This window comes from Protopterus annectens, chromosome 13.part0 (genome assembly GCF_019279795.1).
Source record: "Protopterus annectens isolate FY-2018-M chromosome 13.part0, PAN1.0, whole genome shotgun sequence".
Taxonomy (NCBI): Eukaryota; Metazoa; Chordata; order Ceratodontiformes; family Protopteridae; genus Protopterus; species Protopterus annectens.
The window spans coordinates 15,437,401-15,465,389 of NC_056747.1; the positions used below are offsets into that span (position 1 = coordinate 15,437,401).

General features: G+C 46.6%; 1 protein-coding gene across 3 annotated transcripts in view; it reads left to right on the forward strand.

Moving 5' to 3' along the window:
- CHAF1A (chromatin assembly factor 1 subunit A) overlaps positions 1 to 27,989 on the forward strand; it is a 1,619,257-nt gene that overhangs the window by 466,011 nt on the left and 1,125,257 nt on the right. For all 3 annotated transcript variants that reach the window (XM_044090585.1, XM_044090587.1, XM_044090586.1), the window contains one exon: positions 21,805 to 21,873. In XM_044090585.1, the coding sequence (XP_043946520.1) occupies positions 21,805 to 21,873 (69 nt within the window). The remainder of the gene's footprint in view (positions 1 to 21,804; positions 21,874 to 27,989) is intronic.

Consider the following 27,989-nt stretch of genomic DNA (forward strand, 5'->3'; position numbering starts at 1 on the left):
AGGTTACTCTATCCCCTTCCTCAATCTTCCCCCGTTAGGGAGGCGCCTCCCTGATGTCCCACCCAATCAGAGGGAGGCTGCGGCTTCAGAAATAAAGAAATTACTAGAAAAAAGGGCCATCCAACACGTCCCCCCAGAGCAGTCCGGGTTAGGCAATTACTCCAGGTTCTTTTTGGTGCCAAAAAAGATGGGGGACTTGAGGCCAGTTCTCGACCTGTCAGCCTTGAACCTGTTCATTGCCAAAGAGAAATTCCGGATGGTCACTCTACAATCTATTCTCCCCCTTCTGCAGGAGAACGATGGGTATTCTCCCCCTTCTGCAGGAGAACGATGGGAATGTGCTCCATAGACCTCGAGGATGCGTACTACCACATTCTCATGGACCGACTATCCAGGAGGTTTCTCCGCTTTTGGCTGTGGGCCAGTCATTATCAGTTCAGGGTTCTTCCGTTCGGCCTCACCACAGTCCCCAGGGTGTTCACCAAGCTCTTGGCAGTTGTGGCAGCCCACCTGAGACTTCAGGGAATTCAGGTCTTTCCGTACCTAGACGACTGGCTCCTCACCGCCCCCACCAGGCATCTACTCTGTCCTGGCAGGGATTAACTGACAGAAGGCTTAGGGACAGGGTCTATGAACACACATACGCTATTAGGTCTAACAAATCAGAGAACGCATTGGCCAGGCACACTATGAAAGCACCCACCCATGGTTTTACTTTTAGGGCTTTTAGGGCTATAGATTGTATTGCCTATGACCCTAGAGGAGAGCCTCTTTCCTTGCTCTTGAAATTAGAATTGAGTTGGCAATTGCGTCCCTTTGCATGTTACCCTCCGGGCATTAACGAAATGTATTCAATTAAGTGCATTCTACAACTTAAAAATTTGGTTAGGAGTCGACCTATTATGTTGTATTTAAAATGGTCAAGCACACTACTGTCTTAGAGTGTATTTGACTTTCCGCTTCTCAAGTCAGGTTTTGCTGTTTTTCACTTACATGTATTTATTTACACGCTTTTAAGGTTTATTATACTTGAACATAAAAATAAAAATATAAATGTATACATACACTGTTAATTTTAACTGCATTAGTATTTCATAATAGATTATTGGTTTTAGATTTTTTACACCATCTATTATTTTAAAATATTGTTTTAAAACAATGTGTTAGATGAGTTGTTTAAGCTATATATGTTGGGTATGAATGAAGGTGGTTGCCACTTTAAGAGCAGCTGATTCCTGCTAATTCAGGAACCAGCTGACTTTTCACTTCCTATATAGTGCATGTCCTATGTTGTATAATTATCTGAAAAAGTTGGGCTATGTGGCCTAGCGAAAAGCACTTTGTGATTTTTTTTTTTTTTTGTAATAAACAGTACGTTAATTCATTGTGCTTGCAGGATTTATTTGGGCAGTTGGATACACTGTGGTGCTGCTTCTTTTGGTAGTAGGGATTATTCTTTACTCTTGGCCCATCACCTAGGCATTACCATAAACTTTAGGAAGTCTCCTCTTCATCCTGTTCAAGTTCTGGATTTCATAGGGGCCAGGATAACCACGCTTCAGTCCAAGGCCTTTCTGACAGTGGACAGGTTACGCACCTTGTCACTCCATGTAATAGCACTTCTACAGTCCCCAGCCCCAACCGCAGAATTAGTCCTGAGAGCCCTAGGATCCATGGTGGCAGCCATCCGCCTTTCACCTCTTGCTCGGCTGCACACGAGTCCTTCAATGGACCCTTCAGGTCCAATGGTCCCTCCTACACCCATTGGATTCACCGATTTCCCCCAAGCAGGGTTTGCAGGAACTCCCTTCTTTGGTGGCTTCATTCCCGAGAGCTTGGGGAAGAAGGACCATTCGTGATGTCTCTACCCCAAACCATGCTGACCACGGACGCTTCTCGCCTCTGGTGGGGGGGGGGATTGCATGGGCAGAACCGTCCAAGGCACGTGGACCCCTGTAGAGACAGTTCTGCATATCAGTGTTCTGGAGATGAGGGCAGTGCTTTTAGCATTGCAAGCCCTTCAGGACATTCTTCTTGTGGGGACTATTGCAATTCAGACAACATGGCGGTGGTCTGGTACATAAACAAACAGGGAGGAACCAGGTCTTACTCTCTTTGTCGAGAGGCTATGAGATTTTGGGAATGGGTGATTTCCACCAACTGCTTTCTGATAGCAACGCACATTCCGGGTCAGTCCAACATTCTAGCGGACAAGCTGAGTCGTTCTATCCTCACACCTTACGAGTGGTCTCTAAACCCCTTAGTAGTGAAACAGATCTTCCTCAGATGGGGTCAGCCTTTCTGCAATCTCTTTGCGTCTCCTTCAAACGTAAAATGCAGCAAATTTGTCGCTCTAATTCCCCCACCAGGGGAGAGTCCCAGCGACGCTCTGGTTCATGCTTGGCCACCCAGTCTTCTTTATGCATATCCTCCTCTTCCGCTAATGACAAAAATTCTGCAGAAAGCTCGTCGGTTGGGGAGCAAAATAATCCTCATAACCCCATTTTTTCCTCGTCTGATCTTGTTCCCATATCTGTGGTCTCACAACATAACTCCTCCTTGGGTCTTCGAGCCCATTCAGGATCTGATCTCTCATCCTTCGGGATTGCAAACTCCGAACCTGGACGACCTCAAGCTCACTGCTTGGTTGATCCATTTCCACTAGTGGCTAGGACTCCTGGTATCTCGTCTTCCGTAAAATCTATTCTGGTAGCGGCACATAAACCCTCTACCAGGAATATCTACAAGAGTAAATGGAAGCGTTTTTCCATCTGGGCCAAACATAGGGATTTGGACCCTTTTTCGGCTCCCATTCCAACAGTTCTTGAATTTCTGTCCCACATTTTCCATCAAGGGGCCAGTTCTACTGTGAAGGTTCAGATAGCCCAGTACCAACCTATGAACCTATCTGCCCGAAGGCATATATTAGCCCAGCCACGTTGTGCGGTATTCACCGCCCCTTTAGTAGTTCCCTAGACCCTTGTACTAGCAGCTAGTACCCTTGGCTCCTATCTAGTAATGCTGTTGGTGTGATCCCCGGTGTGAACGTTCAGTTACCCATCCACTCATCAAGGTTCCTCTTGAAGAGTGATAGTGAGGGGCTCTGTCTTATGTAGATCGGGACCCTGTTCCATAGTAAGGGAAGTCTCTGCGAAGGGAATATATCCCTCCAGCATGTTCTATTCATTGTTGTGTTGAGGTTTATATCCCTAGAGCGTGTAGCTAGAGTAGATTTGGTTTTGCTAAAATGGAGCATGTTCAACAATTCTGGGTTGGACATGGCTCTGTACGTTAGACAGAGGCGATTCTGAGAAAGCAGTATGCAACAGAAAACAGTCTTACCTTTTTCAATCGTGCTGCATAGGGAAACTGTTTGAGGCCAGTAATCCTCTTAGTGAGGTACCTCTGTGGTCTCTCCAGCTGCTGGAGATGTCTAGCCAGGTACATTCCCAATTGGTGCATTGTACTCAATAATGGGTCTGATGAGGGAAGAGTAGAGGGACACCATTACATCCTTAGATCTTGATGCAAACCCTTTCGTGATCAGATGGGTCACATAGAAGGATTTTCTAACCACTTTGGCAGCATGGTTATCAAAGGAAAGCTGACTATCTACTTGGGTCCCTAGATCCCTTATTTTGTCTTCAGATTTCAGGGGATTACCTCCTGTGTTGTAGTTTGCGAGTACTCTGTTTTTTCCAAAGGGGATTACTACGCATTTTTTAGCATTTAGCTTGAGACCATGGCTGTGACACCATGCATCAGTCTCATTTAGGCCCTTCTGGAGGATCTCCATGTCGGCCGGAGACTCTGTTATATGGCTCTATTATATATCTATTATATTATTAGATGGCTGCCATTTCTCAATTCCACATCGGGGACAACCTTGGACCCTTAGCTTCCGCTAAGATATGAAAGACCTTTTTGAAAGGCACCTTTCTGTTAAGACCTCCGGTCAAGAATACGGTTCCCCCATGGGACTTAACTTTAGTTCTTCAGGCCCTAATGAGTCCACCCTTTGAACCTGCAGCTTCCGTTGACTTAAAATTCTTATCCTGGAAAACTGCCTTCTTGATTGCAATTACTTCAGCTAGAAGGGTATCTGAACTTCAAGCCCTTTGTACAAACCCCCCGTACCTGGTCTTCCATAAGGACAGAGTATCTCTCAGGACTAATCCTTCATTCTTGCCTGAAGTGGCCTCCGAGGCCAATATCAATCAAATAATCAATTTGTCTGTTTTCTTCCCCAACTTTCAAAACAAAGGGGAATATAGACTGCACTTGTTGGATGTGCATAGACAATTGTGATTTTACTTGCACAGGGCAGCTGCTTCTCGCAAATCGGAGCAGCTTTTCGTGTCTTTCGCTAAGCTGTCCTTAGGCAAGTCAGTTATGAAAGTTACCCTAGCTAGATGGATATCCCACTGCATCTTACACGCGTATACAGCTTCTGGTCGGCCAGAACCCTTGGGGGTTCATGCTTACTCTACCCGTTCTATGGCTACCTCTGCAGCTTTTTGGTCGAGTTCCCTTAGATGACATCTGTTCAGCGGCTACTTGGGCCTGTTCTCATACCTTCATTTCTCATTACAAGCTGGATCTGGTATCCAGAGGAAGGGGCAGCCTTTGGCTCCGCAGTGCTCTGGAATATCCTTCCTTGAGGACCTCCCAGGTTTTTTGTAGCTGGGGACTGTATCCCACAGGTTGCTGATCAAATGAAGTTAACTACTTCAGATAAAGAAGTTATGTATTCACCATAACGTTCCATCTGAGTAGGTAACTTCATTTCTCAGCAATCAACCCCCCCCCCTCCTTCCCCCTAGCCCGTTTCGTGGTCATATTCATAACGGAATGTTTTCCTTCTGTTACACATCAGGTTAGTGTTCCTCTTTCGAGTATGCTTGCCTGTTGGTTGATAAATTGGCAAACTCGATCTGAGGACTGGAGGGAGGTAGCAGGGTATTATGGGTAAGGGAGGAGGAGCTGAGAACTCGGATCTTTAGCTTGGAAAGCTGCTGGCTCGGATCCGATACCCACAGGTTGCTGACAAATGGTTACCTACTCAGATGGAACGTTATGGTGAGTACATAACTTCTTTTTTTGGTGCATGCATGTTTTATTGGCATATTTTTAGCCTACCCTTTTGGGGGCACCTGACATCTGTGGTAAGAAAAACTGAAGAAAATGGCGTCTGCTGCATCTTTTATACCCCTGGTGCACTGACGTCAGGGAAGAGGCGACAGCAACCGACGCCGGACCTAGACTTTGGAACTCAGGCCGATTGAGGGTAGCCTGCCAGCAGGATAACCCATGTGTAATGACTGTAACAGTGAATACACTCTAACATGTACATTTATGGTAAGTGTACACAATTGTACTTTTTGGCTTCTGACAGTCTGACCACCAGGCATGAATGAGTTATAGCATCAGGAATGTTTCCACACCAGACTGTAAGCTGCAGTGTCAGGAATGTTTCCACACCAGACTGTAGGCTGCAGCTTCTGGAATGTTTCCACACCGGGCAGTTTAAGCCGCAGCGTCGGGAAGGTTTCCACACCGGGCAGTGTCAGCTACAGCGTTGGGAGCGTTTCCACACTGGGCGGCGTCAGCTACAGCGTTGGGAGCGTTTCCACACTGGGCGGCGTCAGCTACAGCGTTGGGGCGTTTCCACACTGGGCGGCGTCAGCTACAGCGTTGGGAGCGTTTCCACACTGGGCGGCGTCAGCTACAGCGTTGGGAGCGTTTCCACACTGGGCGGCGTCAGCTACAGCGTTGGGAGCGTTTCCACACTGGGCGGCGTCAGCTACAGCGTTGGGAGCGTTTCCACACTGGGCGGCGTCAGCTACAGCGTTGGGAGCGTTTCCACACTGGGCGGCGTCAGCTGCAGCGTTGGGAGCGTTTCCACACTGGGTGGCGTCAGCTGCAGCGTTGGGAGCGTTTCCACACCGGGCGGCGTCAGCTACAGCGTTGGGAGCATTTCCACACCGGGCGGCGTCAGCTACAATATTGGGTGCGTTTCCACACCGGGCGGCGTTGGCTACAACGTCGGGAGCGTCTCCACACTGGGTGGCGTCATTCACTTTCCTCTGAAGTGTAATCCGAGACTGACCATTTTGTGTTGCTTTATAAGGTGTTAGTTTTTTGGCAGGCATTCCCAGACTTTTTCAAAGAACCTTTGGTGTTTAGTACACGTGTAGGACTTTCTGTGGTCCTTACTACCTCTGCCTCTTTCATGCCTAAAACAAGCAGTTCTGTTTTGCTGCTTCCCCTCCCCTCCAGCTTCACGACTGAAGGTTCCCTAGAGGCAGGTTGTGTAGAGACGACTGTTGCACTCTACTCCTGGTCATAACGACATGTGACATTGTTTTCAGTTTACCCTATCACTCTACTCCTGGTCATAACGACATGTGACAGCATTGTTTTCAGTTTACCCTATCACTCTACTCCTGGTCATAACGACATGTGACAGCATTGTTTTCAGTTTACCCCATCTTGGTAGACCAAGGCAGAGGAGAAGTGGTTTCTGGATTTGGTTTCAGATAGTCACATCTTGGAGCTCTTAGTTTGTAGGAAACCTTTGGTAAGATCAGTAATTCCTTGCTAAGCTCAAAGCAATTTCCTCAGGTTTTCTTCTGTGCCTCATTGTGGTTCGCTTCAGTATCATAACAATGAATTATATTCTGGATGGTTCCCCTCCTTGGATTTATGTCTGTGGTCTCTGTGTTCTTGGATTCTTTTGCTGGACATGCTTTTGTGTTTATAGCGCTTAAGCATATGGGATCTTTGGGGGTGGGATAGAGTTATTTTGTTTGCTTTGGGATGGATAGTGTGCTATTTGCTCTACTGTCTACACCAAGGGTGTTAACTTCTTATGCTTTTTGTTGACTGGGTTAATTCTTATGCTTTTTGTTGTCTGGGTTAGTCTTTCTATGTTTTTGCCATTTTTAAGGCAGACCCAAGGTGGTATTAGTACTACTAGGGGGATATTTTGCCACAGTGTTGGAAAACATTTCCCTGCTCTTTTTGAAAGATGTGGGATGTTCTTACATCCATCTGTGCTCCCACCAGCTTGGGTGGAGGAGACATCTGTTTAACATGCTGTTTGAGGGACACTCAGGAGTGCTGTATGGGGATGCTGCACTAAGTCAATCCAGTCACCTGGAGTGGGAAAGGAACGCACAGTCTTCTGGCCTTGTACCACAAAGATGTGCATGCTACCTTTTGAGCCACTTACAATTGGGCATCTATGTTGTCCAAAGTCTTGTAGAATGATGGATTGCTCTTATGACCTGTTATGATTAATTGATAACTCCTGGACCTCTCAGGAATCTTCCCGGTAGTAACTTCTGTCTTGGCCTTCAGTGTTGGTATGTTGCATTGTTTGACCTTGGGACAGCCTTAAACTGGGGGAATCTCTCAGGATTCCTTTGACTGGCTTCTTTTCTAGTCCTAGACAGTCTGAAATCCTGGCTGTGACCGCCTAGTTGAAGGCATAGGTGGTGCAAACCTGGCTGTGGCACGTTTGTATGGAGGGGGGTACTTCATTGTATTATGAAATATTACTACCCGAATTCTTCACAGGGTTGTAGGCATTACAAGGCAACCCAGCTTTAAGGTTATTTCTGCCTTATCTGTACTACCCTTGGGCCTTGTCCGTCTTCAAGGAGGGCAGACCAGCCATACCAGAAGTAAACACCCATCCAGTTTTCTGCCTCTCTCTTTTAACGGCAGGCAATGTCACACTGCTTAATTTGAAGAGGGGGTTTGTTCCAGAGCAGTGGTAGGCATTGTATGACAAAACTATCCTTCATCCTAGTCTGATTTCCTGCAACAAATTTAGGTCTCTGGCCCTAGTGTTTGCTGGGCTGTTTGATTTATTGAGGCATAAGAGTTCTTGGACTGCTGGATCCTTTATAGCCCTGTAGTTAAGTCAGTCACCACTAAGGAGTCTAAAGGAAGCTGAGTACAGGTATAAAGCCTCTGCTCTGTCCTTGTAGTTGAGGCTTTTAAGTCCCCTGATCTTTTAATTACAGAACTCTAGGATGTTGCAGATTGCTTGATACACTTAGTAAGGTGCATCCCAAAGTGGGCATTGTACTCGGTGATGTCTAATCAGCTCGTAGTATTGGGTGTGGAAGATTTTAGAGCTAAACGACATGTACCTTTACGTTTGAGCTGTGCAAGGTGAGTATGTCTTGCCCAACTTTGACGTACACCTGCCACTAGCACTGTACTTTTCACTCATTGTGGGGCATTTTTTGATGAGACTTCCCACCTTGGTGGGGGTAGGTGTAGATTCTGACAGCCGCAGGTGTTCTTTATAGGAATAACCATTGCAGTGTTTTCCTTACCCGTGGAATTTACCCAAGTTGAACACCCATCCTTCTGTTCTAACATCCAAAGCTTTCAGAAATGTTGACAAACTGTAGCTCCTGTTTCCCTGGTACACGGCTTACAAGGTGACATTTTCTTATTTCAATCCATGCTCTTTCAGTCCAGATCTCTTCTGGTGACTTCCTTAAAGTGGTAGCAGCTATAGCTCCTGCTATTTGTTGGTGGTATTTATTTGCTTTAAGTTGTTGGTACTGCTGTGTGGTGACTATTTTTACTGAATTTGACCTTTTTTACTTGCACCCCCATAGGAGCATGCCTGATGTGTCCTTTAGTTTTACCCAAATGGTTCATTTGTTTCATGATCGGGGTGTCTGGGGTTCCCAGGCAGGAGAGTGCCCTGCAGCTTATTCTTTCCTGTTCTGGAATCCAATATGAGCTCAGCGTCTTGCTACGAGAGTTTGGTGATGGGGGAGCAGACCAGCCTTGCTAAACCTGCATGATGGTTTACCCTTTCCCAGCAGAACATTTTCCTCCCTTACTGTGGTTCATCTGAGCTGCACTATAGCTGCCCTCTGAGTGTTCCTGTGTGGTTGCACATCTCAGCAAGGGGTTTGCATATCTAGATTTACAGCTTTGACACCACGTGCTTTTATGTCATCCATGTAGCAACAGTGAAATCTCCCTTACCTCTAGGATGGGTGAGTAGGCAGAGTCTGCTCACGCTTGTCCTTCCCTGCCAGCTCTTATAGTTGCCAGACCTATTTGAACTCTGATCATCTGCAGAGTAGTCAAGGCTTTATCCCTCTCTGCCATGAAGTGGTCTCTTACTGGTGTTGACTTCTGAGAGAAAATAATTGCCAACTGGATTTTGTAAAGTTTCAAAGATCCATGACACCCCGGAAAGCATTCCAGGAAGCTGGCATGCAAAAGACATTCTGGCAAAGGACTTCATTTGCAGCATTTTTTTTTGTGATTGGGTGAGGCATCTGATTCTTCTGTGGGTATTGTTATAATCTGGATGGGGGCGGGGGCTTCAGCTAGTTGTTATCAAAGTATCTGGGCCTGCATAGACCAAAACTAACTAGATGTATATGGTCCAGATCACCCCCCCCCCCCCCAAAAAAAAAAAAAAAAAAAAAAAACTTTGCCTTTGGCTTCCAACCAAGGAAAGTGCTCAAGAAAATTCCAATTAGGTAACCAGCAGACAAAGAATAAGAGGCCTTTGTCAGTCCAGCAGGGGTCAGTAGAAATGACTACTGATTGGGGTTTGCCTTGTAATCTCATAACCCACTTATTTCTGTTTTAGAATGTGTATTTGTTCCACCTCCTGTTGGAGCAGATGGTGGGATTCAGCGCTGGCTGCTGCTTAGGCCTCTGGGAGAATTAACAAAGCCCCTGGGTTGAACCCTTTTCCAGGTGCTAGTGAAAGGCCTGTACCTTGCGAGTTCATCACTTCTGCTATTTAGAACATTTTGTTAGAAAAGGTTAGGAGGATCTTTGTGAAAAAAATTCTCTTAAGCTCAGCTAGGCTTTCTATACCGGAGGGCAATCCGCCTTGCCCACTCACCCCAGCCCACCTTCTAGATGGCAGATTGTGTCACTACAAGGGCATTTGGTTGTGCCTTGTGCCCATGTGGTATGGAACATTTGGCTACAAGTTTGAGATCAGAGCCCTTCTACCCTTTTAGTCATGCCCAGGTCCCTTGTGGCCAGACCTCTGTATCCTTAGAATTGCTTCTACCACTGTATCACATGTAATTAACTGTCCAAGTCATTCAAATACAATTTTTTTTCATAGGTTCATAGGTAGGTACTAGGCTATCGGCCCTAGGGCCCATACAAGCCTAGCCAAAAAAGTACCCTGGCTTTCGCCACCCTAGAAAATTATTTTCCTGTGCCCCTGTCGAGCAGAGCCACAGAAGTGATCCCCGGGGTGAATTTCCCATTTCCCATCCAGTCATCGAGATTTTTCTTGAGTGCTAATGAGGAGCTCTGTTTGACATAGATGGGTAGTCTGTTCCAGAGTATGGGAAGTCTCTGGGACAGGAATCTATCCCTCCAGCATGTTCTGTTTATTGTGGTGATAAGGTTTAGGTCCCTAGAGCGTGTAGCTCGGAGGGATTGCTATTTCTTTAAGTGGAGCATGTCCAACAGCTCTGGGTTTGACATAGCTTTGTATGTTAGGCAGAGATCACCCCTGAGTAGGCGATATGCGATGGAGTAAAGCTGTAGTTTTTTGAGACTGTCTGCATAGGGCATCTGCTTGAGGCCAGTAATCCTCTTTGTGAGGTATTTCTGTGGTCTTTCCAGTTGTTGTAGATGTATTGTGAGGTACATACCAAAAGAGGCGTTGTACTCTCTAATGGGTCTGAGTGATGAGTAGAGGGGAACAATGACCTCTTTTTCTGGATGAGAATCCTTTTGTGATGAGATGAGCCACGTAGAAGGATTTCCTGACCACTGTGGCAATGTGATTATCAAAGGAGAGACTACTGTCCACCTGTGTCCCAAGGTCTCATCACATATCCGGCATTAAGTAGACTACCAGCTATGTGGTAGTTCATGGGTACAGAGTTTTTACCAAAGGGGTTGACCATCCACTTTTTGGCATTGAGCTTCAGGCCATGGCTTTGACACCAGGTATCTGTCTTAGTGAGGCCCTTTTGTAGTTTGTCCACATCATTAGGAGTTTCGATTATGGCTCCTAGTTTGCAGTCATCTGCAAACTTTGTTCGCCAAAGACCTTCTGTGTTGGCTTGCACTTCAGAGAAGTAGATACCAAACAGGAGATTACCCAGGACTGAACCCTGTGGTACTCCACTTGTCACAGGTCTGATGCCGGATTTGGAATCCGCTACTTTCATAGTGTGGGGTCTGTCCGTGAGCTAGTTCTGTCCGTGAGCAACCCATCTTGTGACATAGGAATTTATACCTAGTTTAGTGGAGTATCTATAATTCCAGAGTGGGGGATGGTGTCGAAAGCCTTGGCGAGATCTCTATAAGCTGTGTGAACCATTTTACCCTCATCTATGGCTTTGGTGACTGCTTCAAAGAAGTCAATTAGGTTTAGGAGACATGATCTGCCTTTTACAAATTCAAACTGGGTAGGGTCCAGAGTTTGGAGATTACCAATGTCTTTGAGTTCCACGATGATGCGTTCCATGGCCTTGCAGACCAGGCTCGTCAGGCTAATGGGGCGGTAGTTCCCGGAGTCCGTAGTGGCTCCCCCTTTGTGGAGTGGGATAACCGTCGCGGTGTGCCATTCAGTGGGTACAAAGCCTGAGGTGAGGCTATGATTGAACATGGTACTTGGGTAGGGTGCCAGTTCATTCTGTTGTTCATGTAGAACGCAGCCTGGGATATTGTCACGTCCCATGGATGCTGTATTCTTGGCTTTGGAGAGTGTGTTTTTTTACCTGTGCAGCCGTGATTATAGGAACTTTGCATTCTTCTAGTATAGAGATGGGCCCTCTAGGGGGTGAGAGGGGAGTAAAGTTAGCACTAAACCTATCTGCTAGGATGTTGGCAATATCAGTTGGTTCTGTATATTTAGTGCCATTGTGCTGTAACTCAGAGCAGATCTGAGTGTTCCCATTTAGATTTTTGACATAGCTATAGAATGCTTTGTGGTTGTCTTTAGAGTCGGTGGCAAATTTGTTTTCGTAGCTAGCTTTGGAGGATTTTATGAGGGATCTCCGCTACTTACTGATGTTTACCAGGGAGTTCCTCCAGTCATGGGATTTTACTCTTTTTTTTTTTTGCAACAGTTTCTTTCTTCTGTTGTAGAGTTTATGGCAGAGGACCACCAGATTGGCTTCCTTTTTTTGGAGGATAACATCTGGTTCTATTAGGGATAGCATGATCCATGCACTCGTGTAAGTGCTTATAAAGTGCATTTGTGTAGGATTCGGCAGTCATACCTCTATTGTCAGTCTGCATGGGTGTCATGAAGTTTGCCATTTCTGTCTTAAGAAGTGTGAAGTTGGCTTTGGAGAAGTTTTTTACGATGGTTTCCCTAATTGGGGGCTGGGGGTGGGATGTGGATGTCTAGGCTGATTAGCTTGTGGTTGGATCTGACCAACGAGGATTGACCTCTGGTGTGGAACACCGGTTTCCCATGTTGGTAATGACCAAGTCTAGGATATTGCTGCCCCTGGTGGGGGTGTGAATAAGTTGATCCAAGGCGTTGGAATTTATGAATTCTAGAAAACGTTCAGCAAAAGAGTTGGTACAGGAGTAGTTTTTCCAGTTAATGGTGGGGTAGTTGAAATCGCCCATTATTAGGCTGTTGGGTTGTACCCTAATACTTTCCAGTGCATCAAGAAATGAGGAGTGTGAATCCTGGGGCATGGTGGGGGGTCTGTAGCAAGCTACAATTTGGATTGCGGTCTTGCCCAGAGTTAGTTGCACTTGGATAATCTCGGATGCATTATGCCGTGCAACTAGCCTGGAGGTGTGGATATCCTTAATGAATATGGACACGCCTCCGCCTTTAGTACTCCTTTCTGGGTTAGGTGGCCGAAAGGTGTGGTATGAATTGAAGCCTGGTAATGCAGGGGTGCTCTCTGGAGCTTTGAACCATGTCTCTGTCACTGCACATATGTCCATGTTCTCCATTTTAAGGAGTGCCTCGAGTGAGTGAGTGCATTTTGAGGTTTAGACTTTAAGCATTGAGTAGCATTACCCTCAGATTTTGCTTGCTTGTACCTGTTACGGTGGTGAATTTGTAATTTGAACCTTGCCTATAAAAGGCACTATGGGGTGGCAAGAGCCTTAGCCAGTATCCGGAATCCTAAATGCGACAGGTGCAGGCCATCTCTGGCAAAGCATTGTGAACGGTCTGTCATGTCATCCCAGGCAGACAAATACTGGATCCCCTTAGAATGACACCAGAAGCTTAGCCAATTGTTTTTGTACTGTGGTATCATTCTGGGTGATGGCAGGATGCTACTCAGGGTTAGGGTCATACCTGCCTGGGATACAAGATCGGAGAGCTCCATGTCTTTTCATGTAGTCCAGGGAGGTACGTCCTAGATCACTCACACCAACATGGACAATGACAGTGTCATATTTGTACTTATTGTGGAGTGACCTGATTGCATGTGTTATGTGGCGGATCCTGGCACCTGACAGGCAGCTGACACTTCATTGCAAAGGTGGAGGACAGGACCTGGCAACTTCTTAGATCTGTCCAGATTGGTCAAAAGTTGAATAAGTCACCAAACTCAAAATACTAAATTTAAAGATCCTCCTTTCATCATCGCTGAGAGCCTTTTAATCTCCTAAGACCTGAAGGACACCTGTCTGCTCATCCCTTGTATGAGAGAAAAAAATTAATTAAGAAATTGTTTGTTCACTGACAATTTCTTGAGCTTTCAGGCCAACAGGAATCCTTTAGTGGGAGTTGTTACTGATATTACATGCTGAGCTTTTGAATACTGTCATGTGCCTAGAAAGGTAGCTACATCATTTATTTCCAATTGGCTACACACAAGTTTGAACAATGGCAGTGTGGAAAAATGTGCAGATGTTTCCTTTTCAGAGCTGTAGGTAATTCTTGTAGAGGATACTTGTAATGCTTTCGCAACCATTGAGTGGTGAGAATAAACGCACAGTTTTGTGGTAAAACGTATCTGTTCAGAAAACCAAATATTGTATAAGAATAATCTAGATATGGCATGGAGTAACTGCAGTATATTCTCTCCTTTTAGATGTCCAACTGCCATTTAACTGATGCTATCAAAAGCTGCACCACAAGGCATGTGGCTGTTTCAGGATCCTGCTGTTCTGGACATTTGAGTGTTGTGCATTTGGTCCCTTAAAACCGTTGGCAACCAGTGTTGCTTGATCAGTAGATGTAATGCGATCCTATTTCGCCTACATTCATAACTGATGGGCTCAGAGCCGAGAATCTGCTCCGACTCGGCTGATACACTAGCATGAAGTCTCTCATTGGCTGGGCCAACCCCTTATCCCAGGATGCACTATGCCCAACCCCCCCCCCCAGATCTCGTTTGCCGTTCCTAGAGTAACGACGTGGTCTCGACTTGGCTGTGGCTAAGTACCCTTCTATTTTGGCCTTTTTGGTCGTTTTTTTTGCAGTTAGCTTACATTTTATACCCAGCTATTTTAATAGCTATCTTGTTGTTTAGTACCCTTGTGATTGACTGTTTGTTTTTTTGGATTGTTGTGGTGATTCCTTCTGTTTGGTGGGCTAGGCCCATTTAAGTTAGAGGGCCTTTGCCCTATTTCTTGTCGGCGAGCGTTTAAGTTAGAGCTCTTCCCTACCTTCCCTCCTTGTGTGTTGAGTGTGTTTAGAGTGTTAGTATGTCTGGCAAAGAAAAGGAACATAAGCCATCGGGCTTTAAAAAATGTACAAAATGCAGTTACAAGGTGACGTTGACAGATGGTCACGCAGTCTGTGTTTATTGTCTAAGGGCTAAACACTTGCAAGAATCTTGCAGTGTTTGCCATGCTTTCTCCTTTCGTGTCCTACAGGAGAGAAAAAATAAGCTTATCCTGAAGGGTTTGATCAAGCCAGCCTTCGAAGAAGCTTTGTCTTCTCCCACCTCAAAATCTAAGGGAAATAAGTCTTCGGTTCAGACAAGTCCGTCGGAGCCGCCTGCAAAAAGAGCTAAATCTTTGTCTTCATCCTCGGCTCCACTGGTCTTGGAGTCTCGGGATGAGAGATCAGGTACTCTGTCCCCTTCCTCGGCTCCACTGGTCTTGGAGCCGCAGGATAGAGGATCTAAATCTGGGTCTCCTTCCTCTGCTCCATTGGTCTTGGAGCCGCAGGAGAGTGTTTCTGCTCTGGGGTCGGTTTCGTCGGCTCCTGAACAGTCTGTGCCAAAAGGAGTCTCTGTTCTGGTAGAGTCTGCTTCGGCTCCGATTCTTTTGGAGCTGATTCGGAGCCGGCCTCCTAGCTTTGTCTCAGAGCCGATAGAAAAAGTTTCTTGGCCCCCTTCTGTTTCCTCCAGGTCCTCCAGGCTATCAGATTCGGATTTAGATAGGGTGGTCCGGAGGCTCCTCCAGTCACCTGTCTTATCTAAATTATTTTCGGCTCCGGCTCAGTCGGCTCCAGAGCCAGCCCTTTCGATACAGTTTCTTCCTCCTCCGACAGCATTGATGTTGTCGGAGCCGGAGTTTGTAGAGTCTGGTGAAGTCCTTGAGTCGGTTCCGAGACCCACTGCTAGTCTTTCGGCACCGACTTCGGCTCCAACCCTTTCTGTTCCTTCCAGAGGTTTCGGTTCTCGGGTGTCCTCAGCCGGGCCCGAAGGGGATTTGTCGGGGCTTCTGGTTTCGGCCCGGAGTCTCCCACTTGGCGCCTCGGCTAGGGGAACCCCGACCCCAGTCATGGTCTCAGAGACTGGCCTTTCTTCAGATTCTGGTGGGCCCGCCTTCGAGGCTATGAGGAGCGCGCTGGCCAAGTCTCTAGTGACTTCACCTGAATCTGCGACTCCTTCCCTAGATGCGGCAACTAGAGCTTCTGGTGCCCCCCTGTCTTCGGACAGCACGGCTCCTAGGCCTGAGGATTCCTCCTTGTGTGGTCCCCTGTTTTCCGAGGGGCCTTCAGAGTCCGTGCCTGAAGAACCCCCCAGGAAAACGTGCAAGAGGAAGCACATAGATTCCCCAGATGAGTCTGTCACCTCGGACACCGACCTTGATGATGCGGAAGGGTCCCCTAAGTCGTCGTCTGACTGTCTCGTTCTCCGATATCCTGGAGATCTTGATACAGAGGGACGACTGGCCATCCAAAACCCCTTCCGCTGAGGAGTCAGTCTTCCTCAAGGCCTTCGGAGCCCAACCCTCCGCCTCCTGGGTGTCACCACACTTCGATGAGTTATTGGACCTTATTTGTCGAAGGGTGTGGGAACACCCTGATTCTGTGGAGCCAGTTCCTTCTCGCCCCAACAAGTTTTTATCCGCACCCCCTGGCAAGGAGTTTCTAACCAAGGGAGTTCCGATTGGTGCTATGGTGGTGGCGTCTGCCACCCAGCAGGATGTGGCAGAGGCATCTACATCTTTCCATCCTCCTAACAAGGAGTCCAGGAACATGTATAGGTACGGTAAGCATACCCTGACTTCAGCGACCTTTACTCTGCGGTCACTGAATTTATTTGTGTCACTTTACGAGGCTCCAAAGGGATCTCATAAAGGAGTTGGGAGATACCCTGTCGGGTAACGTGCCTGAGGCTTTGACGCAGTCTGTCAACGCCCAGTTGTCTACCCTTTCGTCGATTGTTAACTCGTCCATGAGGCTCATATCATATGCAGCCGAAGGGGTGGGTAGGGCAGCGAGTTCGGGCGTAGCCCTTAGGAGGCAAGCCTGGATGCGCTTGTGTCACTTTGCGGAGGCGTTCAAGTCTTCCTTTACAGACACTCCATTCGATGGGTCCTTTCTCTCTGGACCCAAGGTGAAAGACACACTCACTAGATGTGAGCAGGAGGGTAAGACTTTGTCTGCCGTTGGGGCCCGTTTTTCGCTTCCCTCTAGACCTTATCCCAAGGCTCAGAGGGGAGGAAAGATGTGGTTCAGAAAGTCCCAAAAGTCTTTCCCTGCCCATCAGAGTGACCCCCCTTCCAGAGGCAGAGGGGGGGATTATTCTGGAAGACGTCGCCCTAGAGGCGGCAGCCCCCACAACTCAGGAGACCGCGAATCCTGTCGTGGTTCCTCCTTCCAGTATCCCTGAGGGACTTGCCCGACTGTGAGTCTCCGGAACCAGTCGGGGGTAGATTCTCGGAGCATCCAAGCGCCTGGGGTTCCATCACTCAGGATCAGTGGGTGCTTCGTATCATTGCCGGAGGTTACACCATCCCCTTTATCCGCCCCCCCCCCCACCGTCAAGGAAAATCCCGGACGTGCCACCCAGTCAACGGGATCAAGCAGCTATAGAGGTCGCAAAGCTGCTCTAAAAGGGAGTCATCCAGCCAGTCCCCTGCAGACCAGACCGGATTAGGAACTTACTCGAGGTTATTTTTGGTGCCGAAAAGAACAGGGGACTTGAGACCCATTCTGGATCTCAGCCGCCTAAACTGCTTCGTAAAGAAGTCCAAGTTCCGGATGGTTGCGTTGCAATCCATTTTCCCATTGCTGGAAAAAGGAGTATGGATGTGCTCCATCGATCTCAAGGACGCATATTATCACATCAAGATAAACAGAGCGTCCAGGTTCCATTTACGCTTCCGCTTAGGAGCCGGTCACTTCCAGTTCCGGGCCCTGCCCTTTGGTCTCCCCACAGCCCCCAGGGTGTTTACCAAATATCTGGCAGTGGTGACAGCTCACCTGAGACATCTGGGATTCCAGGTGTTTCCGTATCTAGACAACTGGCTCCTCACCGCCCCCACCAGGCATCTTCTTACTCGAGCCATGAGTGCTACCATGGAGTTGGGGCATCTATTAGGAATTGTATTCAACTAGGAAAAGTCTGTATTGCTGCCATCCCAGCGTGTTGCCTTTATAGGCACAGAGCTAGACTCTGTAGAGATGCGAGCATTCCTTCCAACAGAGAGGATAAAGATACTACAGGACCAAGTCCTAGCCTTACTGCCCCGATGGAAAGCCCCAGCCAGGATGGTCCTTCAGCTTTTGGGATAGATGGCAGCCTCCATTCTTCTGGTTCCTCTGGCAAGATTGCACATGCAAATTTTTCAATGGCTCTTGTCGACCCAGTGGTCATACGAAGAACTGCCATTGTCCTACCCAATTCTCATCACGGAAACGTGCCAGCGACATCTTCGTTGGTGGCTCCTCTCCTCCAACCTGAACAAGGGGCGATTCATCTGCCCCCCTCCTCCATTGCCACAGTGACCACGGATGCCTCCCAGATAGGGTGGTGGGGGCATTATCTGGGCAGGACGGTTCAAGGCACGTGGCAAGGTCACGAAACCCACTTGCATATCAATGTTCTGGAAATTAGGGCAGCGCTTCTAGCGTTGCAGGCACTTCACAGCTCTCTTCCCAAGGGTACCATCGCAATCTTCTCAGACAATATGGTGGTGGTATGGTACCTGAACAAGCAGGAAGGAACCAGGTCTTATCCTCTTTGCAGAGAAGCCATGAGAGTGTGGAATTGGGCGATCGCTTCCCAGAGATTTCTAGTGGCAACGCACATTCCGGGGAAGTCCAATGTGATAGCAGACAGGCTGAGCAGAGTTATTCTGATGCCTCACGAGTGGTCCCTGAACGACCAAGTAGCGGCTCGGATCTTCTCCAAGTGAGGGTTTCCCTGCTGCGACCTTTTCGCCAGCCCCTGGAATGCAAAGTGCAGCAATTTCTTCTCCCTGACCCCCCCCCCCCAGGGGGAGTCACCCAGGGACACTCTAGTCCACAATTGGCCCTCCTGTCTGCTCTACGCCTTCCCTCCGGTCCCTCTACTGCCAAAGGTGATTTAGAAGGCGATCTGCTTGGGAAGCAGCATGATTTTGATCGCACCACACTGGCCCCGCCAAGTTTGGTTTCCCTTCCTTCGGAAGTGTGCAGTGGAGGGTCCTTGAATTCTGGACCCAGTTCCAGACCCTCCTGTCTCTTCAGTCGGGTCAGGCCCATCCATCTTTGCGAACTCTCAAGCTAGCGGCTTGGCTGCTCCACTTCAGACCTTAGTCAGACAGCATATCCTTTCGCCTGAGGTGGTCCGGATTCTGTCTTCTTCCCACAGAGCTTCCACTAAGGAGATATATTCTAATAAATGGAAAAGGTTTGCCATTTGGGCCCAGCAGCACAAACTTGACCCTCTGACAGCCCCGGTGTCCTCAGTTTTAGATTTTTTGGCAACTCTTTTTAGACAGGGTTCCACTGTCTCCACGCTTAAAGTCCAATTGGCAGCGATTTCTAATTATCATGTTGCCTTTGAGCCTTCATTCATGAGTCATAAGTTGTGTAAGGCCTTTCTCAAGGGAGCTTGGTTGCTTCACCCCCCCCCCCCCGGTGTCGCAACCTGTTTTGCCATGGGATTTGAATGTGGTTCTAGGAGCCTTGACGTCTCATCCCTTCGAGCCGGCGGCCACTTGTGAGCAAAAATTCCTATCTTGGAAAGACTGCCTTATTGGTAGCTATTACTTCAGCCAGAAGGGTTTCGGAGCTTCAAGCCCTTTCTGTCAAGCCTCCTTATCTGATCTTTCATAAGGATAGAGTATCTCTAAGATTAAATCAGTCATTTCTTCCTAAGGTTTCTTCTGCTCTTTGTCTGCAACAATCTATAGAGCTACCAGTTTTCTTTCCGAAATTTTCCAACAAGGCAGAATACAGACTTCATCAGTTGGATGCGCATAGACAACTGAGGTTTTACTTAGGACACAGCAGCAGAGGAAATCAGACCAGTTGTTTGTGGCCTTTGTGGATAACAGGATTGGCAAAGCAGTAACTAAGACCACTATCGCTAGGTGGATTAGGGATTGTGTTTCATTTATTTATGCATCAACAGGAAGGGACCTTCCACTTCCAGTTAGAGCGCATTCTACTAGGGCTATGGCAACTTCAGTGGCCTTCCACACCAGACTGTCTGTGGATGAGATATGTGCAGCAGCCACTTGGGCTTCTCCACATACATTTATTTCTCATTACAAACTGGACGTGGCGTTTAGGGGTCGGGCGTCCTTTGGTTCCACAGTGCTCAGGAGTGTTTTCCAGTGAGCCTCCCAGGATCTAGGTGCTAGGGACGCTGTCCCATCCGTTATGAATGTAGGCGAGATAGGATCGCATTACATCTTTTAGTTATGTACTTAACATAACGATAGATGTATGTGATCCAGCTCGCCTACATTCTTACGTACCCGCCCTCCTTCCCCCTCCTACCTGTTGGATCTGGAGGAAACACTGTTGTGTAGTTTCAGGGAAGGTATTTTTTTTTTTTTTTTGCTTCTCTCCGTTCCATGTGTCTCCTTGATGGATTGGTACATGTGGATGAGTTGTTGTGGTGCAAACAAGATCTGGGGGTTTGGGCGTGGTGCATCCTGGGATAAGGGGTTGGCCCAGCCAATGAGAGACTTCGTGCTAGTGTATCGGCCGAGTCTGAGCTGATTCTCTGCTCCGAGCCCATCAGTTATGAATGTAGGCGGGATGGATCACATACATCTATCGTTATGGTAAGTACATAACTAAAAGTTCCCAGAGTTTGGATCTCACTTGCCATCCTCTTGTTTTCTGGAGTCTGCTTTTTTGTGGCCTTGGTTAATGGTTTTTTTCCTCCAGATTTTCTTTTAGGGAATTTTCTCAGAGGTTTTCTGTAACAGGATTTTCTGAGTGAGATGAATCACACAATTGCTGTCTTTTGATCAGTGCGAAGGCCATGTGCAGCGGGTGCTTGCTACACCCACCCCCCCCCCATCCACGCACACATTCTGGAATGTTTTCTGTAGAACAGGGTAATTATTTTATTAACCTTTTCTTGTCATGTCTGGTCATTCAGTTATTGGAAGTAGAAGTATTATATGTTCTTTGCCAGTCATACCTTCCTGTTGTGACACCTGATGTCATAATTTGTGCAACAGGGGCATGGGTGTGATTCTGCTACTGAAGCTACAGATTGGCAGGGACATGATTCTGACTTCTGAAGCTGCAGATAGGCATGGGCGTCCTTCTGACTGCTGAAGCTGCAGATTAGGCATGGGCGTCGTCCTGACTGCTGAAGCTGCAGATTAGGCATGGGCGTCGTCCTGACTGCTGAAGCTGCAGATTAGGCATGGGCGTCGTCCTGACTGCTGAAGCTGCAGATTAGGCGTGGGCGTCATCCTGACTGCTGAAGCTGCAGATTAGGCGTGGGCGTCATCCTGACTGCTGAAGCTGCAGATTAGGCGTGGGCGTCGTCCTGACTGCTGAAGCTGCAGATTAGGCGTCGTCCTGACTGCTGAAGCTGCAGATTAGGCGTCGTCCTGACTGCTGAAGCTGCAGATTAGGCGTCGTCCTGACTGCTGAAGCTGCAGATTAGGCGTCGTCCTGACTGCTGAAGCTGCAGATTAGGCGTCGTCCTGACTGCTGAAGCTGCAGATTAGGCGTCCTTCTGACTGCTGAAGCTGCAGATTAGGCGTTTGCGTCCTGACTGCTGAAGCTGCAGATTAGGCGTTTGCGTCCTGACTGCTGAAGCTGCAGATTAGGCATTGTGCTGAGCATGGGATAGTAGAAGTGGAAATCATAAGTTACTCACTGCAGACTGTCTTTCAGAATCATGTTTTACTTGTAAGTTTTTTTTGTAAGTTTTTATGAATGCTAGCATTGAATTTTTGATTTCACTCTGGCTTGAATTAGCTAGGCAGAAACTTTAATAGTGTATCCTGCTTACAGGCATGTTCTCCCTTGGTGAATGCTGTATGCTTAATAGTTGGTGTGCTGAAACTTTACTAGTATGCATTTTTATGCACTGTTCTCTGGATATTCGGCCGTATGTAGACTAAAATCATTCAAGAAAAGGAATTGGGAGATTTTAGAGTTCATTTGTAACTGATCAGTTTGAGTGCATGTATTTTTTTGTTTTGTAGAGAGTTAAAGCAGAGAAGGCTGAGATCACAAGATTTCTTCAGAAGCCAAAGACTCCGCAAGCTCCAAAGGTAAGCAGTGCTTGTTACGCTGGCGTATGCTTCCTTTCCTTCTTATTGAATCTTTTTTATAAACGTTGTGCTAACTCTACTGACTTTTCCTTCCTCATCTCAAACTCTGATTTCGCTCTCCTTGTCAAAAACTATGATCTGTTTAATACATGTACTTAAGCTAGCTGTTTGTTCCTGGTCATCTTATTTAGGCCATTCTAAATATCTAGATGTTGGGGAACAATGAGTTTGACCCTTATTCTCCAGAGCTGTGGATGTTCGTTTAAGTAATTGTAAATGTAATAAATGCTGTACAAATGTGGGGGACTTGCTCCAAACATGCCTCTTCCCAGGTGAACTATAACCTCAGCTTCATTCAACATGTATGTTATCTGTTACTTACTTTGAAAACTTCTCCTCAGACTTAAGACACCCCTTGCTTAGGTAATTTCCATAACAGGATACTTGTGTGTGCTGGCTAGACGGTATTGTCTACCTGGTGATCAATTTTGTTAGTGACTCCCTTTTCATGACTGATATCTGTCTGCGTCATCCCCTTCACAAAGGTGGCACCTCATTATTCTGGTAAACTACAGGCCAAATAATTGTATTATCCCATGCAGAGGTGGTAGAAAGTTATGTATAGAATTGCAGATTTTGATTGCGTGATAAAGACCTGAAATTTGATCGGCATGTTAGCAATGTGATCCAAAAAACAGAATAGATTGACATTTACATAGTTTACTCACCGAATGAACCAAAATTGCAGAAACATACAATATTTCTTCCTAGCCTCGTATACCCATCTGCAGTACTTGCTAAACTGCAGCTCTTCTAAATCTCATCAACAGATGTGTTATTGCTGTACTCATTTAATCTGTTTTCAGGCTTCTCACACTTAAAAATACCTAGAATGTACCCAGGCTACTCCAAAGGTACGCAACTTGCAAGCACAGACAGTTGCACTCACTCTTACAGAATGTTTTAATCCCTGACTGCACTTTGTTTGCTACTAGCTTTCCTTCTCTAGTACTCTTCTGCTCATAAAATCAAATGTGATGATTTCATGAAATATGAAATGAAATGAAAACAAAATGGGTATCCAGCATATACGTTAATATTTACTATTAGGTTTTATATAGTAGGGACATCCCCTGCTTCTAGAGATTTCCTAATATAGCACTGTCATTGGTAGAGCTCTGATATTAACATTTTATACAGTGCAAGCAGGGACATCCCCTGCTTCTAGAGATTTCCTAATATAGCACTGTCATTGGTAGAGCTCTGATATTAACATTTTATACAGTGCAAGCAGGGACATCCCCTGCTTCTAGAGATTTCCTAATATAGCACTGTCATTGGTAGAGCTCTGATATTAACATTTTATACAGTGCAAGCAGGTGCAGATTGGGTTGTTACCTTGTATTGATGGGGTGCAAAGATGTGTACACTCTCCATAGAAAGATTACTTTCAAAGGTAGTGTTTTCAGTCACTCCTTGGTCTTACGGTTAATGTCAGCTGTAGTACCTGTTAACAGTAACAGCTCTGCGAAGCATGTTCGCTTTTTGATGTGATGAATTATTTTTAAATGTTACACTGTCGCAGATAATTCTGTGAGCACATCAGCAGACTCATGAAGTGCAGAACTCTGTAGAACATTGAGTATAGCATACCCAGATTAAAGCTCATGACTGCAGAGTTATTATGATCTGATGTCTTTCCCATCCATTAACTGATGGGCTTCAGATACGACCTCTAATCTGATTTTGGCCACTTTTCAGACTTGGGATCCATAACTCAAGCTGCTCCCCTTACCCAAAATCGTGTCCAAATCCTGTATTACCACAGGTGGCTTTTGCTGCTGTAGAGTTCAGACTTGAAGTAGCTCAAGCTCCTCCTGCAGCCATAAAATCCCCAATGCCGATGTGCATTCAAATTGTGAATACTGTACAGGAACTGCTCACCTTGAAGATAAATCCCCAATGCCGATGTGCATTCAAATTGTGAATACTGTTCAGGAACTGCTCACCTTGAAGATAAATCCCCAACATCAGTGCTCCTTCAAATTGTGAATACTGTCCAGGAACTGCTCACCTTGAAGATAAATCCCCAACATCAGTGCTCATTCAGATTGTGAATACTGTCTAGGAACTGCTCACCTTGAAGATAAATCCCCAATGCCAGTGCTCATTCAGATTGTGGATACTTTCTAGGAACTGTGCTCACCTTGAAGATAAATCCCCAATGCTCATTCAGACTGTGAATACTGTCTAGGAACTGCTCACCTTGAAGATAAATCCCCAATGCCCAGTCTTCATTCAGATTGTGAATACTGTCTAGGAACTGCTCACCTTGAAGATAAATCCCCAATGCACAGTCTTCATTCAGATTGTGAATACTGTCTAGGAACTGTGCTCACCTTGAAGATAAATCCCCAATGCCGATGTTCATTCAGATTGTGAATACTGCCTAGGAACTGCTCACCTTGAAGATAAATCCCCAATGCCAGTGCTCATTCAGATTGTGAATACTGTACAAGAGCTGTCCTCACCTTGGCTAAGATTGATGTTTGCTAAGTTTAATCTTGGAGCTTTGGTCAAAGGAGTTCAGATAGTATTAAATTTGCTTCCTTCTTTCTGTTCTGTGTCTGGAGCTGCCCCTTCTGCCAAGTCCCGCAGATAAACCTAAATGGGCGACAAAGGGGAAAAGACATTTTAAATGGCAGCTGAAAAATCTAAGGAGCCAAGGAACCATTACCTGACCACTCTCGTCACACTGCTCCAGCTTTGGCTCCACCTGCAAAAGTTCAGAACTCCGATCCAACTACATTTTCTGAGCTGACTTGTTCATCCTCTAATTTGCCTTTTTGAAGGCAATGCATTCCCCATTTCTGCAAGTCATGTAGGGCTTTGAGACCCATGTCTACTTCATCCTTTAGGAGTATTGGGAACCTGCCTAAAGCATATGTGGACAGAATTGCTCAATCTCCTTTTGTACCTCTGAGATATGGACTGTCCCAGATCCCTATTGTTGCTCCACCCCTCTGCTTCGAATACATTGGATCAGAGACTTCCAGGATTGTCCGATGAGACGTTTTGGTACTCTTACACTCTTGCATCTTGTCTGATCCAGCCAGCGCCAACTCTTTGAGCCGGAGGGATCTTGGAGCCTTAGCCTCAATGTTGGATCCGAGGGTGGGGGCTCAACTGTTAAACTCTTAGAACTGTTTCTTCCAACTCAAGGCTTCAACGTTAGATGGCTTAGTTCTGATTTCTGCTTCAAGACAAGGTCAGAGTGGCTCTCTGGGCTATCCTAGTCCAGTGGCTTTGGCTGCTGTTAGGGTACTTCTAAGATCTCCCTTGGTTTCTTTTTACCACTTTGGGGATAGGACATCCTTGCAATCCCAACTCGGGTCCTCCCCCTCTGCAGTTGTCCGCCCTGGGTACTGAGCCTGCTCATTCTGTCCTATCAGGGCAGCTGGTCTTTTCCAGTCTTGAAACAGTCCTTATCAAGGACTCCCCGAAGACTAGTGTTCCCTGCATTACCCACTGTGGAAGATCCCTGTAAGCATTAGTACAAGAGGCGGCACATTGACATCCTGTAGGAGTCACTAACAGAAGACACTTACTTCATTGAAAGGGAGGGGTCGCCCAAGTTGCCCCTTGAAGATGTGTTAATTGAGGAGATCCTCTAGCTTCTGAGGTAGAAAGGTGGTTGGTCTTCCAAAGCACTTTCCAGAAGGAGTAATTGCTTCTCAAGGCTTTTGGAAGTGGTTCAGTTACTTCCTGGGTGGTCTCCCCCTTCCCCCAGATAACAAAATAGTGGATCTGGTTTCCTATTTGGCAAGGAAGGATCTGGATGCGACAGAACCCATCACCAAAAAGGCAGATAAATACCTAGTTATAACCAAAAAACATGCACACTGGAACCCCCCCCCCCCAGTCGATGCTAAGGTGGTGGCAGCAGCCACTAAAAATCAACTTGCCAAGCAAAGTTCTGTCTTTGCCCTTAACAGAGACTCTAGGGCCTTGGACAGATTTGAGAAACAAATTTGTGTTGACCTTTGCTCTTTGATCCCTGAATTATTTGGAGTACCTGAATTATTTGGAGTACTTAAGGTTTCAAAAGGACTTTACCAAATTGTTTCCAAGTCCCTTTTGGGGTCCATGACTGCAGCGGACAAGAAAACGGTCTTCCCAACTGGCCACCCTTCCATACCTGTCCAAACACCTCCATGAGTTTGATCTGTAGTGTCACAAAGGGCGTTTCAAGAGCCATAGGTTCAGGCATTGGGGTTCAGAGGCATGCCCGGATGAGATTATGCAGTTTCTTGAAGCCTTTCATAGGTTGATACTAGGCTATCTGCCAGAGGGCATTTATAAGCCTAGCCAGAGTGTCTGCTTTCACCACCCCATTGATAAATTGACTGAGGCTGTGTCAAGCAGAGCCAATGAAGTGATCCCAGGGGTGTATTTTCTGTTACCCATCCACTCGTCAAGGCTTCTCTTGAGTGTTAGTGAGGGGCTCTGCCTAATGTAGTTAGGAATTTTGTTCCAAAGCATGGGGAGTCTGTGACAGGAATCTATCCCTCCAGCATATTCTATTTATTGTTGTGGTGAGGTTTAGCTCACTAGAGCACGTGGCTCGCAGTTACTTGGATTTCTTTTAGGTGGAGCATGTCCATCAATTCTGAGTTGGACATGGCTTTGTAAGTCAGGCAGAGAATCACTTCTGAGTAAGCGATGTACCACTTAGTACAGCCAGTGTTTTTCCAGTCAGGCTGCATAGGACATATGTTTGAGACCAGTAATCCTCTTGTTGAGGTACTTTTGTGGTCTTTCCAGCTGTTGGAAGTGTCTTATGAGGTACATCCAAATGGGGCATTGTACTCTCTGATGGGTCTGATGAATGATGAGTAGAGGGGCATTATAACCTCTTCATTTCTAGATGTGAACCCCTTTGTAATTAGATGGGCCACATAGAAGGATTTCCTAACTACTTTGGCAATATGATTGTCTGAGGGGAGATTACTGTCTACCTGGGTCCCCAGGTCTCTTATTGCCTCGTCTGCGTTAAGGTTCAGGATGTCTTTTGTCAAAGGAGTGATTACTATCTACCTGGGTCCCCAGGTCTCTTATTGCCTCGTCTGTGTTAAGGTTCAGGATGTGTCTCATCGGTGCTGCTTTTCATGCGTTGACTCTGCTTGGGTCCAAAGTTAGAGATTCTCTCCCGGAGTGAACAGGATGGGAGAACCCTGTCCCCGTGATAAGAACATGTTTTTCTACTGCAGAGAGGACCTTTTCTAAAAAACAGAAAGGTAGTAGGAAGATGTGGTTTCAAAAAATCACAAGACATTTCCCAGGATTCATATGGAAATCAATTTCACTGGAGCATAGGAGAGAATTCCAATGGTAGACATCATCCATGTGGCGGAGGAGGTCCGTTTGCCAAGAAGCTTCATCAGATGTCCTGAAGGATTGACTGCTGCACTCTGGCGGCAGTTATTTGTGCACCTGGAAGCCTGGATGTCTTAACATCAAAGATGTCTGGGTGCAGACTGTAATTACTAGAGGCTGTTATTCTCTTTCCCCCATCCTTTCACAGTAATGTCAAAAAAAAATTCCCAATGTGCCACCATTCCAAAAGAAGGCTGCAACCTTACAAGTTAAGAAGTGGCTAGCAGAGTCTCACAACTCTTGTCTTTACTCCCCTCCAGCCAAGTTGATTTTACAGTTCCTCTAGTCTGTGGCACCGCTATAATGTTTGTACCACCGGCAAGATTTTGTGTGCTACAGTGGGCACTGGCTGTCCAATAGTGAATAAGATGAAAACCCACAAGTCTTTTCATTCAAATCACCAAGATTTACAAAATGTGAATCATCACGAATGCATGCCTGGAAGTTCCTCACAGCCACCCTTCTGTTCCAGCAAGACCTCAGTGACCATGGATGTGACCCTGCTGGGGGTGGGAGGGCTGATTGCTTGGAAAATAGTTCAAGGCATGTGATCCACCTAAGAGGCCAATCTGCACACTCTGTGCACTAGCGATGAGCAGTCTTTGAGTGTTGCGGGCATTCCAGGATGGTCTTCCTCTGGTGACCATTACCAACATATACCTGTCAGTATAGCACTGTGG